Below are 21,553 nucleotides of genomic sequence, written 5' to 3' on the forward strand. Positions count from 1 at the left end.
ATATCCGCTCCACAGCCCTGGGAAAACAGATGTCTGAGTAGTGGGTATAGCTTGTCTATAAGAGATGGCTCTCATTTCTTTCGTAGAAGCATAATTCCCAGGCAGGTTGCCAGATTAAGTGTTTTGACATTTTATTTTCAACCACTCAGCAGTGTATGGAAAGCCACCTGTGCTTTTGTAACTACTCAGCCCTCTTAACTAAGCTTTTATTAGAACTTTTCCTTTGCTTCTGTCACTTTCCAAATGCAGAAGTTCCACCATTATGCCTTATATTGGCAAGTTACTGCACTGTTGCTGTTGTGGCCTCTAGACAATAGAACTCTCATCCCTTTGATATCTGTTTAATTCTTTCTCTTCCTACTTTTCTTTTTCACTATTAGCCATTGCATAGAGAACCTTTCCACTTTTTCTCCTACTTTGGCGTATCCACTGTGTTTGGCTTTGGTTTTGAGGTTGGAGGGTGGGGCTTTTTTTAATTATACTATTACTTTCATTGTGTTTGATCATGGTTTTTTTTCTTGTATTAACTTTTACATCCCATCAAAACAAGTCTGAGTGCACTTTGAGCCATTTAATAGGTTAATTTGGGGTGGGCAAAATACACGTTCAGACTTTTTAATCTGGTCCTCGAGCTCCCGCTGGGTAGCAGGGTCTGGGGCTCACCTCTCTCCGGCGCTCCAGCCAGGGAGCGGGGTCGGGGGCTTGCCCCGCTCTGTGTGTGCCGTGGCTCTGTGCAGCTCCCGGAAGCAGTGGCATGTCCCCCCACCGGCTCCTACATGTAGAGGCAGCCAAAGGGGTCCGCCTGCTGCCCCTGCCCCAAGGACCACCCCTGCAGCTCCTGTTGGCTGGGAACTGAGGCCAGTGGGAGCTGTGGGGGTGACTCCTGTGAATGGGGAAGCACGCAGAAGCGCCTGGCCGTGCCTCCACATAGGAGCTGGACAGGGGACATGGTACTGCTTCCAGGAGCTGCTTGAGGTAAGCGCTGCACAAGGCCTGGACCCCTGCCCCAGCCCAGATCCCCCTCCGAACCCATCAGTCCCAGCCTGGAGCACCCTCCTGCACCCCCAACCCTTCATACCCAGCCACACCCCAGAGCCCACACCCCCAGCTGGAACCCGCACCCCCCATCCCGCACCCCAACCCCGTGCCCCAGTCTGGAGCCCCCTCCCGCACCCTGAACTTATTTCTGGCCCCACTCCAGAGCCTGCACCCCCAGCTGTAGTCCTCACCCCTCCCGCACCCCAACCCCCAATTTTGTGAGAGTGCATGGCCCGCCATACAATTTTCATACCCAGATGTGGCCCTCGGGCCAAAAAGTTTGCCCACCCCATGGCTAATAAATCAGAGGATAGGTGTGAAAATTCTCCCTGAGTCTCCTGCAGTGACATTTTTTACTAAACTATTTTTGCTTGCGCACACACTCCCTTTCTCTGTTTACTTTTCCATGTAGACAGACTTTAAAAGATGAGAGCCCCCATCCTGCAAATGCAGGCATTGAATTCACTGGGACTACATGCATTCTTAAAATTAAGCACATGCATAAGTGTTTGCAGGACTGGAGCCTTGGACTGTATTTTTGTAGAATAGTTTCTACTACCTGAAGTATTATAAAGATGGAGCTAATCTAACCTACGTTATCTAGGTGTTTTTACTGCAGACATCTCCATGGTATCTAAGTGCCTTACTGTGAAAAATCCATAATGCTGAGTGTACAGTATATTTTCAGTTGCTTATAACTCCTCATAACTCCTTGTATCAGTTTTGTCCATATTACTTAATGAAATAGGCACATGGGGCTATTCAGTTTCTATCTATAACTAAATATTTGTTTTTAATTTAATAGAAATTTAAAGCTCAAGTTGTCAGCTCACTTTGGAGCCACACTCAGAGCAAGGTAAGTCAGATGCCAGGAAAATGTTAATTAAGGTGGCAGTAGGCACACGTTAAGGATTACCCTCATCCCTCTTGAAAATATTGGTATCAGTGTCATGTATTTATTTTCTGCAATATTTTCTTGCCTGTCAGTGCTGAGTTCGTTCTCTCTCTCTGTGAGAGACTGACAACCTTAGGGACAAATTTTTTCTGCTTCTCTTCAGAGCCAGGACAGTGCGGTCAAGACCAGTTGAAGCTTCCCCACGTTGCCTGTGCTTCCCCTATATGTCTCAGCCTTGGCCTGGTTGGATCCACTCTTAGGGCAAGAGGGTTTCCATTAATAATAGACCTCTCTGTTGAGACTACCAACAAGGTTGTCAATTTTGATAGTGGATTTCCCCCAATTGTGCTTTAATGCGTAAAGAAAATAATGGGTTGAGTACATGCTTCACAGGAGACTTCATTACATATAACAAAGACATTCATAAAACAGTTCAGCACTCAACTGTTAGTGGATAAACTCCCTTAGCTTAGTGGATAATCAAATGAGTTCTGTCTCCACTATGCAGAAATAATGCCTTCTATGCTTGTGAAATTTTTTTCCTAGGATTCCATTGTAGCAATTTCAGCATATAAATCTCTGTCAGAATTTGGTTCAGAAGAACACACCATCCTTCATCTTCCCGAACAGGTAGACATTTTGTACTTTAAAGGGTGAGAGTATGTGCCACTTCCTTAGAAATGAAATGGAAAAGGAAAGAGCAAAACCACATGAAAAGAGGGGAATACTTGCTTGCTATTCCAGATTAAGTAATCAACAGCAGAATCAGAGGCAAAATGACCCACCTTAGGGATGTAGCTGGTTGTGTCTCCTCCGTAAAAGGCACAGCTACCAGGAGAGTGCTGGGATAAGCTCCTGAGAGAGAGAATGCTAACTGAACAGTTCAGTGATGCCTATGTGATCAGAGAGAAGGCAGCTTTTACTACTTCATTAATTAGTAAGTGGAGCTAAACACAGGTGAGAGAGAGAGCACCCTTGATTTGTATCTTTTGTTATTCTGAGAGCGTTTTGGACCAGGCTTTGAATTATAGGGAAGTAGAGAGAGAGACTCTGTTGGAAGTTGTATCTCAAAGTAATAATCCCCTGAGCTCATGCTTAATGCTTCAATTTTTGAGACAAACTTGTCTATTTAGGTACTAGTGTTTGTTTTGAATCAAGATAAAATCTTTCCTTCCTGTGTTCCATATACTTTTAAGGTACTTTGCCTCCTTTTGGGGGGAGGCAGGTGTTTGAAACAGAAAATTGTTATTTGTTTCATGGTTTTATGTATATGTAAAGGACTGTTTCCTCTTATATTTTACCCTGAAAAATTCCTGACTCAATACATGTACACTGTGGAAGAGTACATGGAGACTCTCATGTAAGGTCATCTATATGAGAGTGTAGGCAGTAATGGGTAATCACTGCTACTTTATGGTTCTGGTAAATACTTCTGTATGTTTTGATTTCCTACAGTATTACAGAATTGGCTCCATATGGTGCTATGGCTGTATATCATGAAAATGTAATAAACAGATTTTTTAAAAGAGCCCATACTTTATGGAAACTTGTGAAGAAATGTCCAGTGAATACCTGATGAAGTGCTCTGTGTAAGTTCAAATGCTTGTCTCTCTCACAAGCAGAAGTTGGTCCAAAAAGAGAGATTACCTCACCCACCTTGTCTCAGGGGTGAGGTAATCTGCGCAGTTGCACCGTGTCCAGTGAAGACACACTATACCGATGGGAGAGCACACTTCTGTTGGCATAATTAGTCCACCTCAATGAGAGGCAGGAGCCATGTTGTCAGGAGAGCATCTTCTGCAGATGTGCCATGGTATGGACACTGCTTTAAGTTGATGTAATTTATGTCACTCGTTTTCACACCCCTTAGCGACATAACTTGCATCAATTTAAGCGGTAGTGTAGGCAAGCCCTTAGTGAACACCTACAAATGAAAAGGGAAGGCATTTTGTCACAAGAGAAGATGATACAAATTAAGGACAAATCTCTAAATGCTAGAGCGATAACTCTGAGTGCTGGCACATAGGCAATGTCCTGGTAATTGAACCTGGAATAATGTTCCATCAGAAAATGTAGAAGATTAGTAGGTTTGTTTATTTAAAGGCTTAATCAGTTAGAAATATGTTGCAGGTTTTAGTGTAATGAAAAGAAGAAAAAAATACTTCTGTTACTATTAGAAATGGGCTTTATAGGTTGAATATCAATACAAAAATAAAATATTTTATTTTCCTGAATTGTTACAGAAGGGTCAGACTAAGAGTCAAATCCAAGGCCCAGTAGTACTACAAGTACTGCCATTCAGTCCACAAATGCCTTGATTATTTTTACCACTAATGATATCTTGGAATTTATATGACTCACTGCTTTTATAAGCCTATTGTGATCTACATACACTTTTTAGCCTGGTAGAAGAAAGACGTTCAGTTGATCAGTTCCAAGACTTAAATTCATTAATCTGGAGGGCGTTCCCTACTGAAATAGTGATCCTTATCTTTGTCACACTGGACCTTGAAACTAAGCATGGATTAAGAGGCAGTGTTTATTTCTATATTTATTTATTTTTGTTTTGTTGCTGCCTTTGTCATCCTTCAGGCAAGACCAGATGTTGGTCCATCAGAAGAGATGGACATAAATGAAGAGGAGGAGAAGGAGGTGGACCTTTCTGTTCCTGGCTCTTCATATATCAAACTGTTGTCTCTAACTCTTCCTTCTGTTTTGCCAGGTAGAGCACTTTCATAAGAGGAAGCTACTATACAGCTTTAGAATCTGAGTAACTCTGTATGGGTATAGAGTTTTGCCTACATGAAGAAACTTGTGGGGTTGGGACCTTATTTTGTTTATCTTCCATAAAAATTATATCCTAAAACACTTCACCAATTTAAATAATAGTAACATTAAGAGTTCCTGGCAGTGAATAAAGATGTTTTCAAGGATGTTAATTGAGAATTCTTGTAAATGCTATTCATATTTTCTCTTTTCTGTAGTTATATAATTGGTTACAGGTTACTATATTTCAAATACTTGTTCGTTAATTATGATTTAGGCCTAATATAGAGAACTGAAGGACAACATTTTAAGACAATTCTGAATTTTGAACGAAAATAAAACAGCAGGAAATACAAAGTTACAGGATTTATACATGTATTTGCTTTATGTAAGTAATTATACTCTTTGATATTTTTTTCCAGGTAATGTGTTTGCGAAGAGGGTGCATAGTGCTCTGAATAACTTAGTCAAATAATTAAGTAAACAATATTAAGATATTATGCAGTATAAAACATAATTAATAAAGGTGTAAATATGAAAAATAAGAGTAACTATAAGCATTAGTGAGACTTAAATAGGTATAAAGAGATACTCCCATGGCTGACAGGTTCATTTTGATACCTGTACAACTGATTCATCTTAAAAATAACATTTATTTTTAAAATGTTCACTTGATTATAGTTTTAATGCTAGCTATTCACTAAAGTCAGTAGTGCAACAGTCACTGGACCGTAAGCTCCTCAGGACAGGGACTGTCTCTTTATGTGTTTGTACAGTTCCTAGCACAGTGGGGTCTTAGTATATGAATATGGTCCCTAGATGCTAGCATAGCATAAATAATAATAAATCTCTATGTAATATTTCTTTCATGGGAACTTCTCCTACTTGCATCTGGGGAAGGATACCATCTTCTGGTCCTCAGGTCCTTTTACCAGGAATCTTGGGTTGACTGGGACCTGTGTAGACTCTCCGGGAGGTATCAGGCTGGTGGATATATGCTGCTTACATGTGGGGAAGCACTTTCCACACTCTGAATGTAAGGCATTCGTCCACTTAGGAAACTTCACAGGGAAACCCCAAGTAAGCCGTTTAAACAAATGAGAGCAGTGCCTGCTGTCAGACACACAAAGCTGGGCAAGTGCACCCTGAGTGACATTGTTTAGCTTAACAGGAGGCTAGGAAAACTGAAAATAAGAATTTGTGGAAAAGGGCTATTTGTAGAATAGTCAGGGCTATTGACATGGATGAACAACTCTAGTGATGGAGTAAGATATTGGGTGCCCAAAGCAATGATGATTTTTCAGAGACCTCTAAATCTTGTGTACGGGTGAGGCTGTGGAACCGGGTCTAATTGAACAGCTGTTAGATGTTACCAAGATCATTCATAGTTTCCTTGCTGCTGGCTAAGATGGCAACCCATGGGAAGGTATAGGCCAACAGTCCCTATTTTCCCTATTTTGTCCTTGCTAATGGGCACCATGTTGACTGGAGCTTCCAGAGGATGATTTTTACGAGCTCTGGCTGAGACCTTTGTTCTCCTTTAGCTTCTCTGGATGATTCCCTTAACTCAGAGCTTTCTCTCCTCACCTTCCCCTCCCCGCTCCCCTTATTCGTGGGGGAAATTCTTTCCTAGCCTCCATATGCTACTTCTGGAAGAGATGAATTCTTATTGCTATGGTAACTGGAACTAAAATCCAGTTCCAATCAAAAGCCAGTTTCTCTTGTGGAATTCGTGCTGAATGTGGGATTGTCTTTCCATGAGCCTTCTTGTGCTCTGGAGGGCAAAACTGTCTTCGCTCACAAATACATCCACCTGGGTTACCTCAGCTACAAAGCTGAAAGGAAAAATACTAATAAACCCATAGACTTTCTGGAACAGAAGCACACACACTTCCCATTTACTCTCTTAGCATCTATGTTTGTGTGAGCCAAAGGAAACAGAAATTGGCAAAACTTCTCTTCTCTGAGCTCCTTAGGGGCCCAGCAACACTCTCAGTTTCAGCTGCTAAGCTGTATTCTCTCTCTACTCCCATTGCTGGCTCTGTTTCTATGAGGACAGAAACAGAGCCAGCAATAGGAGTAGAAAGATAATACAGTTGCACACACAAAGCATCCATATTTTCAGTAAACCCATTTAATCCTTGATTATTTGGTGGGTGTCATATGCAGTCTAGAAATGTCTACCTTTAAAAAAAAAAAAAGTTTATCCCATACAACACAATGTGATATATGTGCATTTTAAAGGACAGTAGTCGAATCATTTTTTTCTTATTCAATGGTAGATGGATATACAGAAGATGGGTCAGTATTTTGGTTCATAATACATTCAGTGGTGGTTGCCTGTTTTTCTTCAGTTTTGTACCAGCCCTTAAAGTATGATGCATTATCATTTGCTTTAGAATCAGGTGGTCTTTCATGAAGTTCAGCTAGGTTTCGCTGTTTGGTTTATGCCTGGCATTCTGGATCATTAGGTGCATTTACTTGCCATTGTGATTAGAAATAGTGAACTCATTGATAGACATTTTGAAAGCAACAAGTTCTTTGTTATAACCAGTTTAAAAAAAAAAAAAAAGCTTGGAATTTAAAGAAATCTATGGGGAGACATTGCAATAATGATTAGACTATGTAGCCACGGACAGACACCCAGCTGCAGGTGCCTAGGTACACATTTATGTCTGAAACAGGGCTCTCTTTTGACATTTTGCAGTCTTTTTTTTGTGTTTATACTGTTAATGAAATAAGAAAAGAAAAAGAAGGAAATGCTGCTAAAATAATGGGTACTAACTGAAAATGACCAAAGTCATGACCATGAAAATGACCAAAGTTCCAGGATAAGATGTGTCTTTCCATTAACTTGTTCCAAGGTACCTCAGGTATTGCCAGGATCTCAGAGGAGTGGGTAAATGCTCTTTCAGCCCATATGTGCTCCAATTCCTAGGAAACCAGCATTGCATCTGGTTTGGGAACTTATACACCAGAGTTTCAAGAGTAATGTGAAACAGTTGTTATAAATCTTTAAAACTTGGTCATATAATGAAAGCACTCACAGACTCTTAAATCCATCAGCATTGCCAGGTGCTGGTCTAATGTTGGCTTCATGTTGGGAAGCAGTAACAATGCACACATCTACCATAAGGGCTATTTTAATCTAACTTCACAACCAAGCAATAGCATTACTTTACTTCTTTACACTGTTGAACCCAGATAAACCATAAAAAGCCTAAGTTTGAGAGCGTACCACCATATAAATAGTACCTACAACTGTGTTTAGAAAAATTATAGTACCAGTTGTTTGTTTTTTTATGGTGAAAAACATTTTATGGTGAAAAACATTTTATTTACATTGACAAATATAAATGTCAGTTTAGTTTCTGACTGTCCGTTCTTTCAGTTTGTGACTGTGTCATTGGCATAACAAACAAAGACCACATTGATCAACAGCACTGAGAACAGTTCAGGCTATTTTTCTTCTGAGTTTGAGCATCTGACATCACTTATTCAGAGCTTCCTGAGTTGCAGTTTGAGTGGAGGTGAACATAGAGTCAGGAAGACTTGCCAGGCATTCTAAATCCCTGACCTTGGAGCTTTCATCTGAACGTGTAGTTGCTAGTTTTGTTAAGCATAACTGCCCTGAAGCTGTGGTTTTGGGTTTGTTGAGATTTTTTGTCCTCTCTTCAGCCCCTGACTTTTTTCTTCCACCCACTTCCTCCAGCATTTGAAGAGTTTGTGGCGTCACTTGTGAAACAGGAAATGGCCAACATGCCCCGTGGAGTGTATCATTCTGCACTGAGAGGAGGGGCCACACGCTCGGATCAGGGAAAGACTGTAGCAGGAGTTGCCAACTTCATGCTGAAAATGTATGAGAGGAACAAGCAGCCAGGCCTGAAGCCTGGCCTTGCAGGTGAGCTTCTCCTATCATTGGTCACATCACTCCCTTGACTCGTGTTTCAAAATTATGGCAGTTTTTCTCTGAATGTGGTGTTGGCCCTGATTCAGAAAAGCTTGTCAGGACATGCTTAAGTCCAAACTTTTTCAGGACAGCATTTTAGCACAGCATTTTAGCAGGCTGCATGTTTGAGACCCTTGCTGTAAGTGATGAATCCTAATACCCAGCAGCATTGGAAGTATGAATCATTAAGTGACTCCAGAATGTTTTTCCCCACTGGCCAGTGTCACTCTTATTTTAAAATGTAACTTTAAAAACATGATAGGATCGTTCTTAAAATTTGTATTCAGCTGTTGTGCATGAAACTCTTTTTTGCTCTATTTAGCAGTATTTTATGTTGATGCATTTATATTTTTTTTTTAAGGTGGCATGTTGTTATGTTATGACCTTCCAATCCACATGGGCAAAGATGGCAAACCTATCAGCCGTTTTCTGGCTAGCAGAGGGCGCAATTTCCAACAGATGTTAATAGCTCTCATTCATGAGGTAAGCATTCTCGACTTTTCTTCCCTTTTCAGAAATGTTGTGCTGCTTTCTCCTCCCTGCTCCCCACAGAGTCACATTTGCTTATTTTAATTAGGAAATACTAGCTACAAGCTATGTGATGTTTTAATGCACCATAATTAACTAAAGTTGCTGTGAGGGACAATTAATGTGAATAGAACATGTAAATACATTTAATAAAATGCTCTCTTTGTTGAAATGCTCTTTCTGAAAATCGTTGGTGTAAATTGAAACTGACACTCTCCTTTTGCCCCTTCTCCTCTCAATAGTGGTGTCTAATCAGACTACAGTGCTCTAGTATTTTGGTGTGTCTGAACAACAATTATGGGATTCTACCATAGGGAGTGACTTCCGCCTCCTCGCCAGAGTAGTAATAACACAGCATATCTTTTAATTGTTTCCAACTCCCTGGAATATTATGCTAATGTGGCTGATCCTATGCTGTGAACTTTGGTAAACTGGTAATCTAAATTTGTGTGGTTTTGGAAAAGGTACAAGAAATGAACATCCAGTTAATCATTACAGAAAAATAAGAAAGAGCTTGTTATCAGATCTTACAGGGAATTTAGAATTATGGCATTACAGTTGATACGAAAACTGATCTTTGGAAACTGCAAAGATTGGGAAAACAAATAAGTAGCTAGACAAGAGCTTGGGAAATTAATGTTCGTTTCCCATTTTTCATGTCAGTTTGAGCATTTACTAGCACAAGCAGACGTATTAGTCTCTCTCAGAGTTTATAAAAGAAAGGAGTTAATATGATCAATTTGCATTACTGGGGAGATTTATTATGTGCTTCTTAGGGTGAAGATTCTCTTCACAGGTTGTAAATGAGTGTCAGAATTACAAGTCTATTCTGTCATGTGTTAGACAAGCAGGAGATCATACATGATTATAAAAATATCTTTTGTAATAAATCTAAGTCTGGGCCCAGAATAGCTCCTCTAGGAATGATAACAACATAGTGATAGATGTACATTTTAAAAGTGCCTTCAGAACAATGCCAAAAACTATTTCTTTATTCATGCAACCACAAAATAAAGGTTCAGAAGACAGAGCTGCCATGCTTGTTCCCTCTGTCCCTTGTACTGGCAGTAGCCATTCTCCCTCATAAAAATAACTGGAAGTTATAATTATAGGTGAAGTTGGTAGCGCCACCTATAGTTAAGGTTGATCAACGCACTCTGTTATAAGAACATGTTTTCGGTTGTTTATAACTTTACTAAATTTCATCTCTTTTGGCTGAAATTTTCCATGCCAGGTGTTTGTGTCAGGCTGATTTTTTTTTTTTAAGTTTCAGCTAAAATTGTTTCTAAAGAATGAGATTGGGGAAAAAAAAATGTGCTCATATTTTAAAGAATGCTTAAACCCGTTTGTTGAGCAGATCTAGCTCCTCCATGTTTGGAGGCAGGGATTGCAATTTGGCTGGGGTTTTGCCAGTTTGGTCAGAGACATTCCATAAAAAATTGACCAAGTTTTAAGGCTCTGAAGAATCTCAGTTCACACGTAGAAACCTGCTAGTTTGGCAGCTAAATTCTCCAAAAAGCCACCTGCACTGAGCATACCCCAGCCTGAGTTGCAGGAGCAGAACAGTATTTTGCCTGCAGTTGCTCCTCCCGGCAGCCAGAGCTGGCTGTGGCATCAGGCACAGGACCTAAGAGTAAGGAGTCTGTCTCTCCAGTGCTCTCAGTGGTCCTCCTTCTGGGCACAGACAGTGTAGAGGAGGATGAAGACTGACTGACTTGCGGAGGGTTGGGGAGTTTTGTGGGAGGGTAGAGATTGGGTTAAAGTCTGTGCAGGATAGATTGGGATCTGAGGGGCAGAGAGGAATAGTAGGACTGGGAGCCAGGGTATGAAACTGGGACTGGGTAGGTATAGAAGTTGGTATTAGGAGCCAGTGAAGGTACTGAGTGAAGATAGATTGGACGAAGAACTGTTTATGTAGGTGTAGGGAGATTGGGACTGGCTGGGCCAAGTGACCAGGCTGAGAAGCCTGGGGGTGAGGAGAGGGAAGGGGGTCCAAGGTAGGGAGACTGAGAGTTGGAATGGGAGCCAAGTTGGGGGAAAACAGGGATTCTGACAAGGAGCCCAGAGGGAGAGATTGGGACTGGGATGAGGAACCTAGGGCATGCTTGGAGGTTGGGGCTGGGATGAGGAGCTGGGAGGAGAATGGGATGAGGAACTGGGGTGTAGGGAGGGGACAAATCTGGGACAAGTACAGCCAGAAGGGGTCAGGCTTGGCGAGAAAAGGGGCAGAAGGCTCTGTGCCCACTTGAGAACACTCCAGAACCTGGAATTAAACCCAAGCTTTTTGAGTGTCTGTATTCCTTTGGTGTCAGCAAAAATCTGTGAAACCCACTAATAAAATTACTTTCAGCATGCTCTAGTGGCTGGTTCACCTAGCAGCCGTAGGTCATCGTCTATCAATTACTTCAGGGTTACCCAAGCTATGGCCCAGGGGCAATACAAGACCCACCAGAGCATTTTGTAAGGCCCGTGGCCTGCTTCAACACAGTATACTAATGGCTGATTCATTAGCATTTTGTCATTATGTTTACATCATTTTAGTTTACACAACTGTGTAAATAAAGAATAGCGTACATAGAAACGTCTAAATACAAACAAAACAAGTTGAATTTAAAATATAAATCAATAGTGGTGACTTTAAATCTTATTAAAATAAGTAGAATGTGTTTGGCCCACACAAGGTTGTGCTTAGGTTTATGTGGCCCTCCTGTGTAATAAGGTTGGTCACCACTGAGTTACTCCATTAGCTCAAGTGTCAGACATCTGTTCAGTGGATCTAACTGGTCCAACCTTGCTGAACACCCCTGTGTGATGTCACATGATAGATTTTGGTTTTTTTAGTTCGTTTTATTAAAAAAAACTTATGAAATCATCCATAAGAAAGTACTTTAAAAACATTAAGGTTGAAAAATCAAGCACTCAAAAGTTAGGAAATGCCTAATTAAAGTAGTTCTTTGAGTGCTGTTCCTGTGGGTGCTCCACTTCAAGTGTTGGCGTGTCCCAGCACTGCTGATCAGAGATTTACAGTAGGAGTGACCGCGCAGGTTGCCTTGCAGTGCTGCATGTAACATGCACACGACCCAAGCCTTCCAGTTCCTTCTCAACTGTCCTCAGCTGAAGACTAAGCTCTGGGGCAGTGTTAGTTAAATAAAAAGTTATAGTTAGCGTTAGTGTTAGTTTATTTGGGTGAAAAAAGGTTTCATTTTGTTAGCTACTTCCCTTCAGGGGATGGTTACCCGTTGAGATGCCTGGTTCTCCAGGCTTCAAATGCTGCGGCTCCTGCCTCAAAGCTATGCCTGTTTCAGATGGGCACTTGTGTGTAAGCTGTCTGAGTGAGGGGCATATCCCCCCAAAATGCCCCTACTGCAGCAATTTGAAAGCCAGAGCTCGACGTGACAGGGATCTGCGGCTAAAAATGATTTTAATGGAGAAATCCCTCCAACCAGAGTCAGACAAGCAGACTGCCTCTCTGGGAACTCCACCAAATGGGAAAGGAGACAGACCCTCTGAAAGACCAAAAAAGACTTTTCTCCTCAGAGAGCACTGCAAAAACAAAGGCAGTCTCCTGCCAGATCACTACCCCCGGTGCCAACATATGCTCAGGTGAGCACCTCTGATGCTCCAGCACCTCTGGCACCGCTGAGGTCTGAGTGAAGGAGACTGAGTCTAGTCATAGACAAAGACATGCCTCCTCCATGGCATCAAGTTCACTGGCACGGGACTCGGCACTGGCGTCTCCTCAGGCACCATGCCTCTGCCCCCAGCATTGACAGTGCAGTCGGCATGGGTGGACAAAAACAAGTCAGCACCGACTAAACAGTCACAGCATCGGATGGCACCAGTGCAGCACTGGCGAGAGCTGACCCTGCAGCATCGACGGCGCAGGCATCGGCACCGACACAGTCTCTGCTACACCAGGAAGACTTGGTGATATCATTGGCACTGCATTCCCCGATATTCGATACAGAGGACTCCCCAACAGGCTACAGAGGGGATCCCAACAGCTCTCATGACATTGCACAATCTTCCAGCAAAGATGAGGAGGAGGAGGTGCAGGAGCAAAACACCTTCTCATTTCACCACACCACTCCTCACCAAAAGCACACCGAACACTGTGGAGCCATATGGGACCAAGATACCACCAGACGACTCAACCATGGTGTGGATCACAGTGGATGTAACTCCCTATGGCCTTCTCCATGACATGGGCACTTTGGGAACCCTGGGCATCTTACAGGAGTCCACATTCCAGGCCTTCCACAGCGCACAGACGCACACTGTGCTCTAACCCTGTGTTTCCCACACCGCAGCTCATGGAGGCTCAGGATGTAGGAGAGGACACAGAAACTGGCACAGACCAAGAAACTACATCTCCTGATCACAATCCTTCTTCCTCCCCAGATGAGGCTATTATGCCCCCACCACCAGCTTCGGCGGACAATTTCACACAATTTAGGACTGTTTAAGCAGGTCGCTCACAGCCAGGACATCCCACTAGAGGAGGTGCAGACAAAACAGCACGTGCTGATATAAATACTACAACCATCATCTACCTCCAAGATCGCTTTTCCCCTCAATGATGCCATCTTGGATCCGGCAAAGACCGTTTGGCAAACACCAGCCTCAATTCTGCCAACGTGCAAAAGAGTGGATAGAAAGTACTAAGTACCCTCAAAAGGGGCAGACTTTCTCTTTGCACATTCGCCCCCCAACTCCTTAAATCAAAACCACAGGAGAAAGAGCACAACACCTGTTTGGGCGTAAAGTGTACTCTTCAGGCATCCTACAATTCAGGGTGGCCAATTATTCTGCATTGTTAGCAAAATATGACTATGATAACTACAGGAAATGTAGCTTGTTCACAGCAGAGCTCCCAGAGGAGAAATGGTCACAATTTCAAGCCATCATCAATGAGGGTCATCTGATAGCCAAAACAGTCCTACAGGCGTCTCTAGACACCGTGGGTATGGCAGCCAGAACCACGGCCTCACTGATAGGTTGGGGCACACATATGAATCAACACACGATTCAAGGCAAATGGTCTCCGGTGGAGACTCAGTTACACATCAACTTACTAACGCTACATGCAGTCCACAATGCCTGCAGGCATTTCCTACCTCCTATAAAGAACAAGTCCATTTGCGTCATGACTGACTATATTGAATGCATGTTTTACATCAGCCGCCAAGGAGGAGCTTGTTCACACTCGCTATGCACCGAAGCCATGGAACTATGGAACTGGTGCATACAACACAACATAAACATCTCGGCATCCTACCTACCCAGCCATCAGAATGCAACAGCGGACATACTCAGCAGGTACTTCTCTCAAGACCACAAATGGCACATGAATGGGAAGGTTCTGAGATCAATCTGCAATCCATGGGGCATTCCCATTATCGACTTGTTTGCATCCCCGATGAACCACACATGCGCAGAGTTCTATACACGAGCAGGACTGGGACTATGATCACTGGGGGACGCCTTCCTCATCAAATGGGAGGCACAACTCGTGTGCATTTCCACTGCTGATATCACGTGTAATACACAAGATGTGAACAGACAGGGCCAAGGTTATCCTCATAGTCCTGACATGGCCGAGACAAGCATGGTACCCTTAACCAATGCATATGGCAATATGCGCTCCGCAAGCTCTCACTCATCATCCTGATCTGCTGTCTCAGCACAACAGTGCCTCGAGTCTCCTAAACATTTACCCAGAAATTCGGGGTTGTAACCTAGCATGGGACCTCAACCTGGTTCTGAAATGGCTCACCAGACCACCATTTGAACTATTAGCGACCTGCTCTTTACTACATTTATCTATGAAAGTGGCTTTTCTGGTCACTATTACTTCCGCCAGCTGGGTGAGGGAGATTGGGGCGCTCATAGCTGATCCTCCAAACACAGTATTTTTCAAAGACAAGGTCATGCTACATCCATACCCTAAATTCCTATAAAAAAATAACGTCAACATTTTATATGAACCAACCAATCCATCTCCCTACGTTCTACCGTAAGCCTCATGGGACTCCAGCAGAGGCCACCGTGCACACATTGGACATTAGGCATGTGCTGGAGTTTTACCTTGAAAGGACCAAACCTTTCTGGAAATCCCCTAGACTTTTCATCTCTACTACCGAGTGCTCAAAAGGAGATGCTATATCCACTCAGGTTGTCTAAATGGATCTCCACATGCATTCAGATGTGCTATTGTATCTGGAATACAGAACCACCTGAACACATTTAGAGCACATTCTACTCGATCTGTTTCAACTTCAATAGCATTCCTAAATAGTGTTGCAATACTAGAGATTTGTAAAGCAGCCCCTTGAGCCTTCATCCACATGTTTGCTGAGCAAATATGCAATCACTCATGTCTCCAGGGCTGACACCACAGTGGGCCTCACAGTGCTTACTTCAATGCCTCAAAAGAACCGGAAGTCCCCCTATCACTCTGAAGGGCACTGCTCTACAGTCACCTGAACTGGAGCACCCACAGGGACAGCACTCGAAGAAGGGAAGGTTACTCACCTTGTGCAGTAATTGAGGTTCTTCGAGATGTGTGTCCCCACGGATGCTCCACTACCCGCCCTCCTCTCCTCTACTTCAGAGTTCTCAGTAGGGACTCTGCAGTATAAAAGGAACTGGAAGGCTCGGATCGTGTGCGCTACATGCGGCACCAACAGCACCGTGAGACCCGCACAGACACTGCTACATAAATCTGCAATCAATAGCGCTGGGATGCACCGACACCTGAAGTGGAGCATCCACATGGACACACATCTCAAAGAACCTCTGTTACTGTACAGCGTGAGTTACCTTCCCTTGCCTGTGCAAACTTAAGGCCCCTTTGTGCGTATGCATTATGATACAGTCTTTAATTAGATTATCAAATACTATTTTTTCTGCAGGACCCCACCTCATTCACTGCACAGGATGGACCATACCTTAGGGACCAATATATATATTACATGCACACAATGAAAGTGAGGTACCATTTGTCACTTTTCAAAATATAAGCCATATCATTTGTGTGTATGTGCATACTATAATTATTATTTTGTGCATATTATGGTAGTGCCCAGGGACAAAGCTAGAACAGGGAAACATTGTTAGGGACTGTACAAACCCAGAGTAATAGACAGTCTCTTCCTTGGAGAGCGTACAGTATATACACAGAGGCCTGCATGGATACAAAATTTATATCTTCAGATATAAAGTGGATATCTGGGAAGCTGCAGGACTCTACCAGGAACTTTCTCTGTTTTCTCTACCTTGTGTGACTCTTTTATTCAAAATAACTGTAGTATTTTACTAAAGAAAGTGCTTTAGAGTCTAACCTATGAAGCATGCTACTGAACATTATAGAACCTCCAAGGACACAGTCCTTAGCTAACATTATTGAAAAGACTTAAAATCAGAGTTAATTTGGAGGCAGCAAATATTAATTTATTTGATCCTTTATTGAAAAGATCAACCAAAGAGCACGCTGTGGTCATCTAATTGATTAGGGATTAGAGATTATCAGTGTAATGACCACAGTGGCACATTACTTTCTAGGGACTTATTCTGGGCTCACCACTGTGAATATTTACTTGGGGAATTGCAGTAATTGTATGTGGAAAATAAATTGTGTAATTACATATGTATTTTTGCATGTGTTTTTTTTTTTTTTTGGAAAACCAAGTTCCAAATTTGTGATGAAAAGTGAGGCTTGAGGCCATGCATCCGATGAAGTGAGCTGTAGCTCACAAAAGCTTATGCTCTAATAAATTTGTTAGTCTCTAAGGTGCCACAAGTACTCCTTTTCTTTTTGCGAATACAGACTAACACGGCTGCTACTCTGAAACCAAGTTTGTAGTGAGACTTATCCAATGTACAGATTAAAGAGGTTCTGCTCTGTGTGTGTGCATATCTGAGAAAAATGTATAGGTTGTGTATCCGAGGAGGAGGAATATTATGTAAATCGTTCCATGTGCTCAAGTATCTATAAAACAAAAACAAGTTTTAAAAAAAACCCAACTGTTTTTAGCTGCAGTTTAAATGTCACTATAACAATAGCACAATGGTAATTTCCTATAAAATCTTAAGGGACTAGGCTGTTACTGTTGGTCTCCTAGATGCTATCCTAACTGAGGCATTGGATGCAGGTATAATATCTGTCAACAAGAGTAGATTAAGATGCAGGGGTATTCCCCCCCCACGTTATTTGAGCTGGTTTCTCATGGGAAGCAGAACATGCCTTCAATAAACAGTGGTGTGTTTGAAGTATCGTATTGCCCTTTACTGGTCACTAATGACTTAAAGGAGCAGCTTGTCTCTCCCCCCGCAAGTGTTTGAGCACTGTTTTATTGTTTGGTAAAGGAAGCTTGGCAATGTGCCTTTGAAAGAACATTCAAGTTACTGTAGTCACGTTGGTCAAAGGTCACTTAAATCATGTGTGTCTACTTTATTATTTTTAAAGGGCCCACCTCACCATGCATCTGGGCTGGTATCGTGCAAGAAATCTCTTAAGGTTTATCGCTATCAATTGGGCTAGACTGGCCAATAATTACCTGCAACTGATTCAGCAGTTTGGAATCATTATCTAGGATGGGTTTACAGGGAATAATCCCTTTTAGGCTTCACTTGTCTTTATTATGAAAATGAATTCGTAGGAATAGTCACATATGTTCACATCATGGCCCATATGTTTTGATGGTTCTGTAAATGTATGCTTTGGGTTAGATGCATTAAAGCTGTTAAGCATTTATCCAGCTACTGATCTTTTATTTCCTTCATGGAGATGAAGTGGACTGTGTTTGTTGCATATAAATGGTATCTAAAACAGTCTTCTTTTGGTACAAAAGTATAGTGAACAGTGGCATCTTAATTCCTGATTGCTGGAGAGTCTTTAAAACAAAGAAGGCCTATTAGAACCAAATTCTTTAGTGTTATTATCTATTATTATGATTATTTGTATTGTGATATTGCTACAAGCTGCAGTGTGGATTGGGGCCCCACTTAGATTGTAAGTTCTTTGAAGCAGGGACAACCTTTTGATTGTGTTTGTACAGCACCTAGCACAATAAAATCCTGGTCCATGACTGGGGCTCCTAGATCGAGCCCTGTTTGGGACTACTGTAGATCCCTGCAGCAAGACTAGAATCCTACAGGTCCTGCAGGACTCACTACCATAATAGCGGGAGTGGGTGGAAGCGGGATTTTAAGAAGTCCCACACTGGACTCCACTCCTAGGCACCATCACAATACAAATACTAAATGATGATGATGCTTTAGGCACCATGCACACACACATAATGACAAACAGTCCCTACTCCAAAGAATTTACAATCTAAGTAAGCTTTTCAGTTGTACCATGATGAAATGTGTCTTTGTGGGGAAAGACACAAAGACACACAGGGAAGATCACCCTGTGCTCATTTTTGTGCTGGTTTGGTTTTAGTATAATCACATAATTAAAAGGGTTTATGCAGCCTAATGTTCTGTAACATTAGGAGTTATATTTGGGATATATAAAGGTGGGAAAATTCATAATAGCCCAAACTAGTTCTAGTGTGCTCTTTTTTGCCTAGACGTGCCATTTATGTGCCTTTTAGTCCCTGTTCCTACTTGGACTAAGTTCCTACTTGGACTAGTCCTAGTTGGACTAAGCTGCATGGGACCCATTGCTGCAGCAATATTCAGTAATCTGCATTATGGATGGCATTTCAGGCTTACCTTTGGATGTTTATTTCCAAATATAATATGTAGAAAGAAAAAGAGAGAGAGTTCTACCTAGGAATAATAGAATTCCTATTTTACTGATGGGGAAACTGGGCCACAAAACAGTTAAGGCCTTAGTTCAGTAAAGCATTTAAATATTTATGTAGGTCCCCATGAGTTCAGTTGGACTTAAGAATGTTCTTAAGTATGTTCTTATTCAGAAAAGCAGTTAGTCTCTGATTCAGGAAAGTATCCACATTCAGGAAGGACACTTAAGCATGTGCTTAAAGCTGGGCATGGGCTTATGTTCTTTGTTAAACTAAGGCCTAGGTGACTTGCTCAAGGTCACACACACAACCTGTGGTACCCATGGTTCCTGACTTCCAAATCTCTGCTAAGCTTAGTTTCTATTGAGGTAAACAGGATCCCTGATATTTTCTTTAAAGTGACATGATCACAGTTTTAGGCCTCAAATTAGCCATTGTAACAGTATTATCCTGAGAAAGAATGAGGAGTACTTGTGGCACCTTAGAGACTAACAAATTTATTTGAGCATAAGCTTTTTTGGGCTACAGCCCACTTCATCAGATGCATGCAGTGGAAAATACAGTAGGAAGATAGATAGATAGATATACACGAGACCAATTGATTAAAGTGGGCTATTATCAGCAGGGGAAAAAAAACTTTTATAGTGATAATCAGGATGGCCCATTTCAAACAGTTGACAAGAAGGTGTGAGTTATCAATGGGGGGAAATTGTCATGGGGAAATAGTTTTTAAGTAGTGTAATGACTCATCCACTCCCAGTCTTTATTCAAGCCTAATTTAATGGTGTCCAGTTTGCAGATTAATTCCAGTTCCACTGTTTCTCATTCAAATCTGTTTTTGAAGTTTTTTTGTTGAATAATTGTGAATTTTAGGTCTGTAATTGAGTGTCCAGGGAGGTTGAAGTGTTCTCCGACTGGTTTTTGAATGTTATAATTCTTGATGTCTGATTTGTGTCCATTTATTCTTTTGCATAGAGACTCTCCAGTTTGACCAATGTACATGGCAGAGGGGCATTGCTGGCACATGATGACATATATCACATTGGTAGATGCGCAGGTGAACGAGTCTCTGATAGTGTGGCTGATGTGATTAGGCCCTATGATGGTGTCCCCTGAATAGATATGTGGACAGAGTTGACAACAGGCTTTGTTGCAAGGATAGGTTCCTGGGTTAGTATTTTTGGTACGTGGTTGCTGGTGAGTATTTGCTTCAGGTTGGGGAGCTGTCTATAAGCGAGGACTGGCCTGTCTCCCAAGATCTGTGAGAGTGAGGGATCGTCCTTCAGGATAAGTTGTAGAACTTTGATGTGCTAGAGAGGTTTTAGTTGGGGGCTGAAGGTGATGGCTAGTAGCGATCTGTTACTTTCTTTGTTGGGCCTGTCCTGTAGGTGACTTCTGGGTACTCTTCTGGCTCTGTCAATCTGTTTCTTCTCTTCAGCAGGTGGGTATTGTAGTTGTAAGAATGCTTGATAGAGATCTTATAGGTGTTTGTCTCTGTCTGAGTGCATATCCTAAGTGCATATTGCCAAGAAATGTGCAAAATTAATTGGGTTTATTTTGCTATTCTCATAAAATGTCACGTGCTCTCTGCTGGCTATGTATTTGCAGTGGATGAACGAACACTGTGGAGAAAGGATGGCCCATAGCAGAGTGAAGGCAAATGCTGAGAGAGAAAATGTATCCAGATCCCCTCTCTGGCTTGGGTTTTATTTTATGGCTTCTGGTTTTACCCAAATTGACACCAGTTTTACAGAATTCTGCAGCTGCATTCTTGCCTCTCACTTTTACAAATATTTAACTAAAAAAATACAAATCCAGAAAAGTACAAAACCATAGAGAGTAGTTCCTCCTGTATTTTCCCAGAGCTCCCTGCACAACCTCCTTGTTTGTGTCTCATCTGATAGAAAAAACACCCTTATTTTAAGGTGTTCAGCCTAAATAGACTGAGCTGCATGTAGCTAGCTAGCTCCCTGTTGGTAGTGTCTACCTGAGCTGCTGCTGAATCTAAGCTGGGAATTCTCCTCCAAAACTTCAGGCTGCCTGGCTTGACAGACCTTCTCCTAAGAACACCACTGGAGCAGGGTGTGGCAGAGCTCCACGATCTTTTTCAGGGGCTCCAAAAGACCTGTTCCGTGGTCGAATACCAAAATTACATATTCACAAAGAATTTGCTAGTATTGGGGCTCTAGTTTGATCCAGCATCATCCAAGCCTGTTAGTACTTATAAATCCACAACGTTTCAGAGGACATCAGGATGGTAAATACGATGTTCAGTGTATTAAATCCACCAGGGCTCTTCATAAAAAACTATGGTCGTCAAGCGAGGGAACAGAAACAAAGCCATTTGACTTGAGTGTCCAACTTCGGAGCAAGAGTAAAGAACATCAGCCCTGACTCTCTTGCAGGTTCTCAACAGAGACTGAGAGTTATTCAAAGTAATGTATGTTGAATATTTTTAAATACAGAATATAGTCACAAAGCAAAGACAGCTTCACGGATTTTTTTTTGCCAAAAATCCAGTATATGGTGGGGTTTTTTCACTGAATACTCTTCACACAACTTTATTCAGAAAACTCTGACGACATGATGCTGATGCAGAAAGATGATTTACAGTTGCAAGTC

The 21,553-nt window shown here is 42.0% G+C and overlaps 1 protein-coding gene across 4 annotated transcripts in view; it reads left to right on the forward strand.

Moving 5' to 3' along the window:
• FOCAD (focadhesin) overlaps positions 1–21,553 on the forward strand; it is a 198,662-nt gene that overhangs the window by 110,249 nt on the left and 66,860 nt on the right. For all 4 annotated transcript variants that reach the window (XM_038401155.2, XM_038401156.2, XM_043514362.1 and 1 more), the window contains 5 exons: positions 1,844–1,894; positions 2,480–2,563; positions 4,526–4,655; positions 8,412–8,600; positions 9,010–9,131. In XM_038401155.2, coding sequence (XP_038257083.1) covers positions 1,844–1,894; positions 2,480–2,563; positions 4,526–4,655; positions 8,412–8,600; positions 9,010–9,131 — 576 coding nt within the window. The remainder of the gene's footprint in view (positions 1–1,843; positions 1,895–2,479; positions 2,564–4,525; positions 4,656–8,411; positions 8,601–9,009; positions 9,132–21,553) is intronic.

Source organism: Dermochelys coriacea, chromosome 5 (assembly GCF_009764565.3).
Source record: "Dermochelys coriacea isolate rDerCor1 chromosome 5, rDerCor1.pri.v4, whole genome shotgun sequence".
Lineage (NCBI taxonomy): Eukaryota > Metazoa > Chordata > Testudines > Dermochelyidae > Dermochelys > Dermochelys coriacea.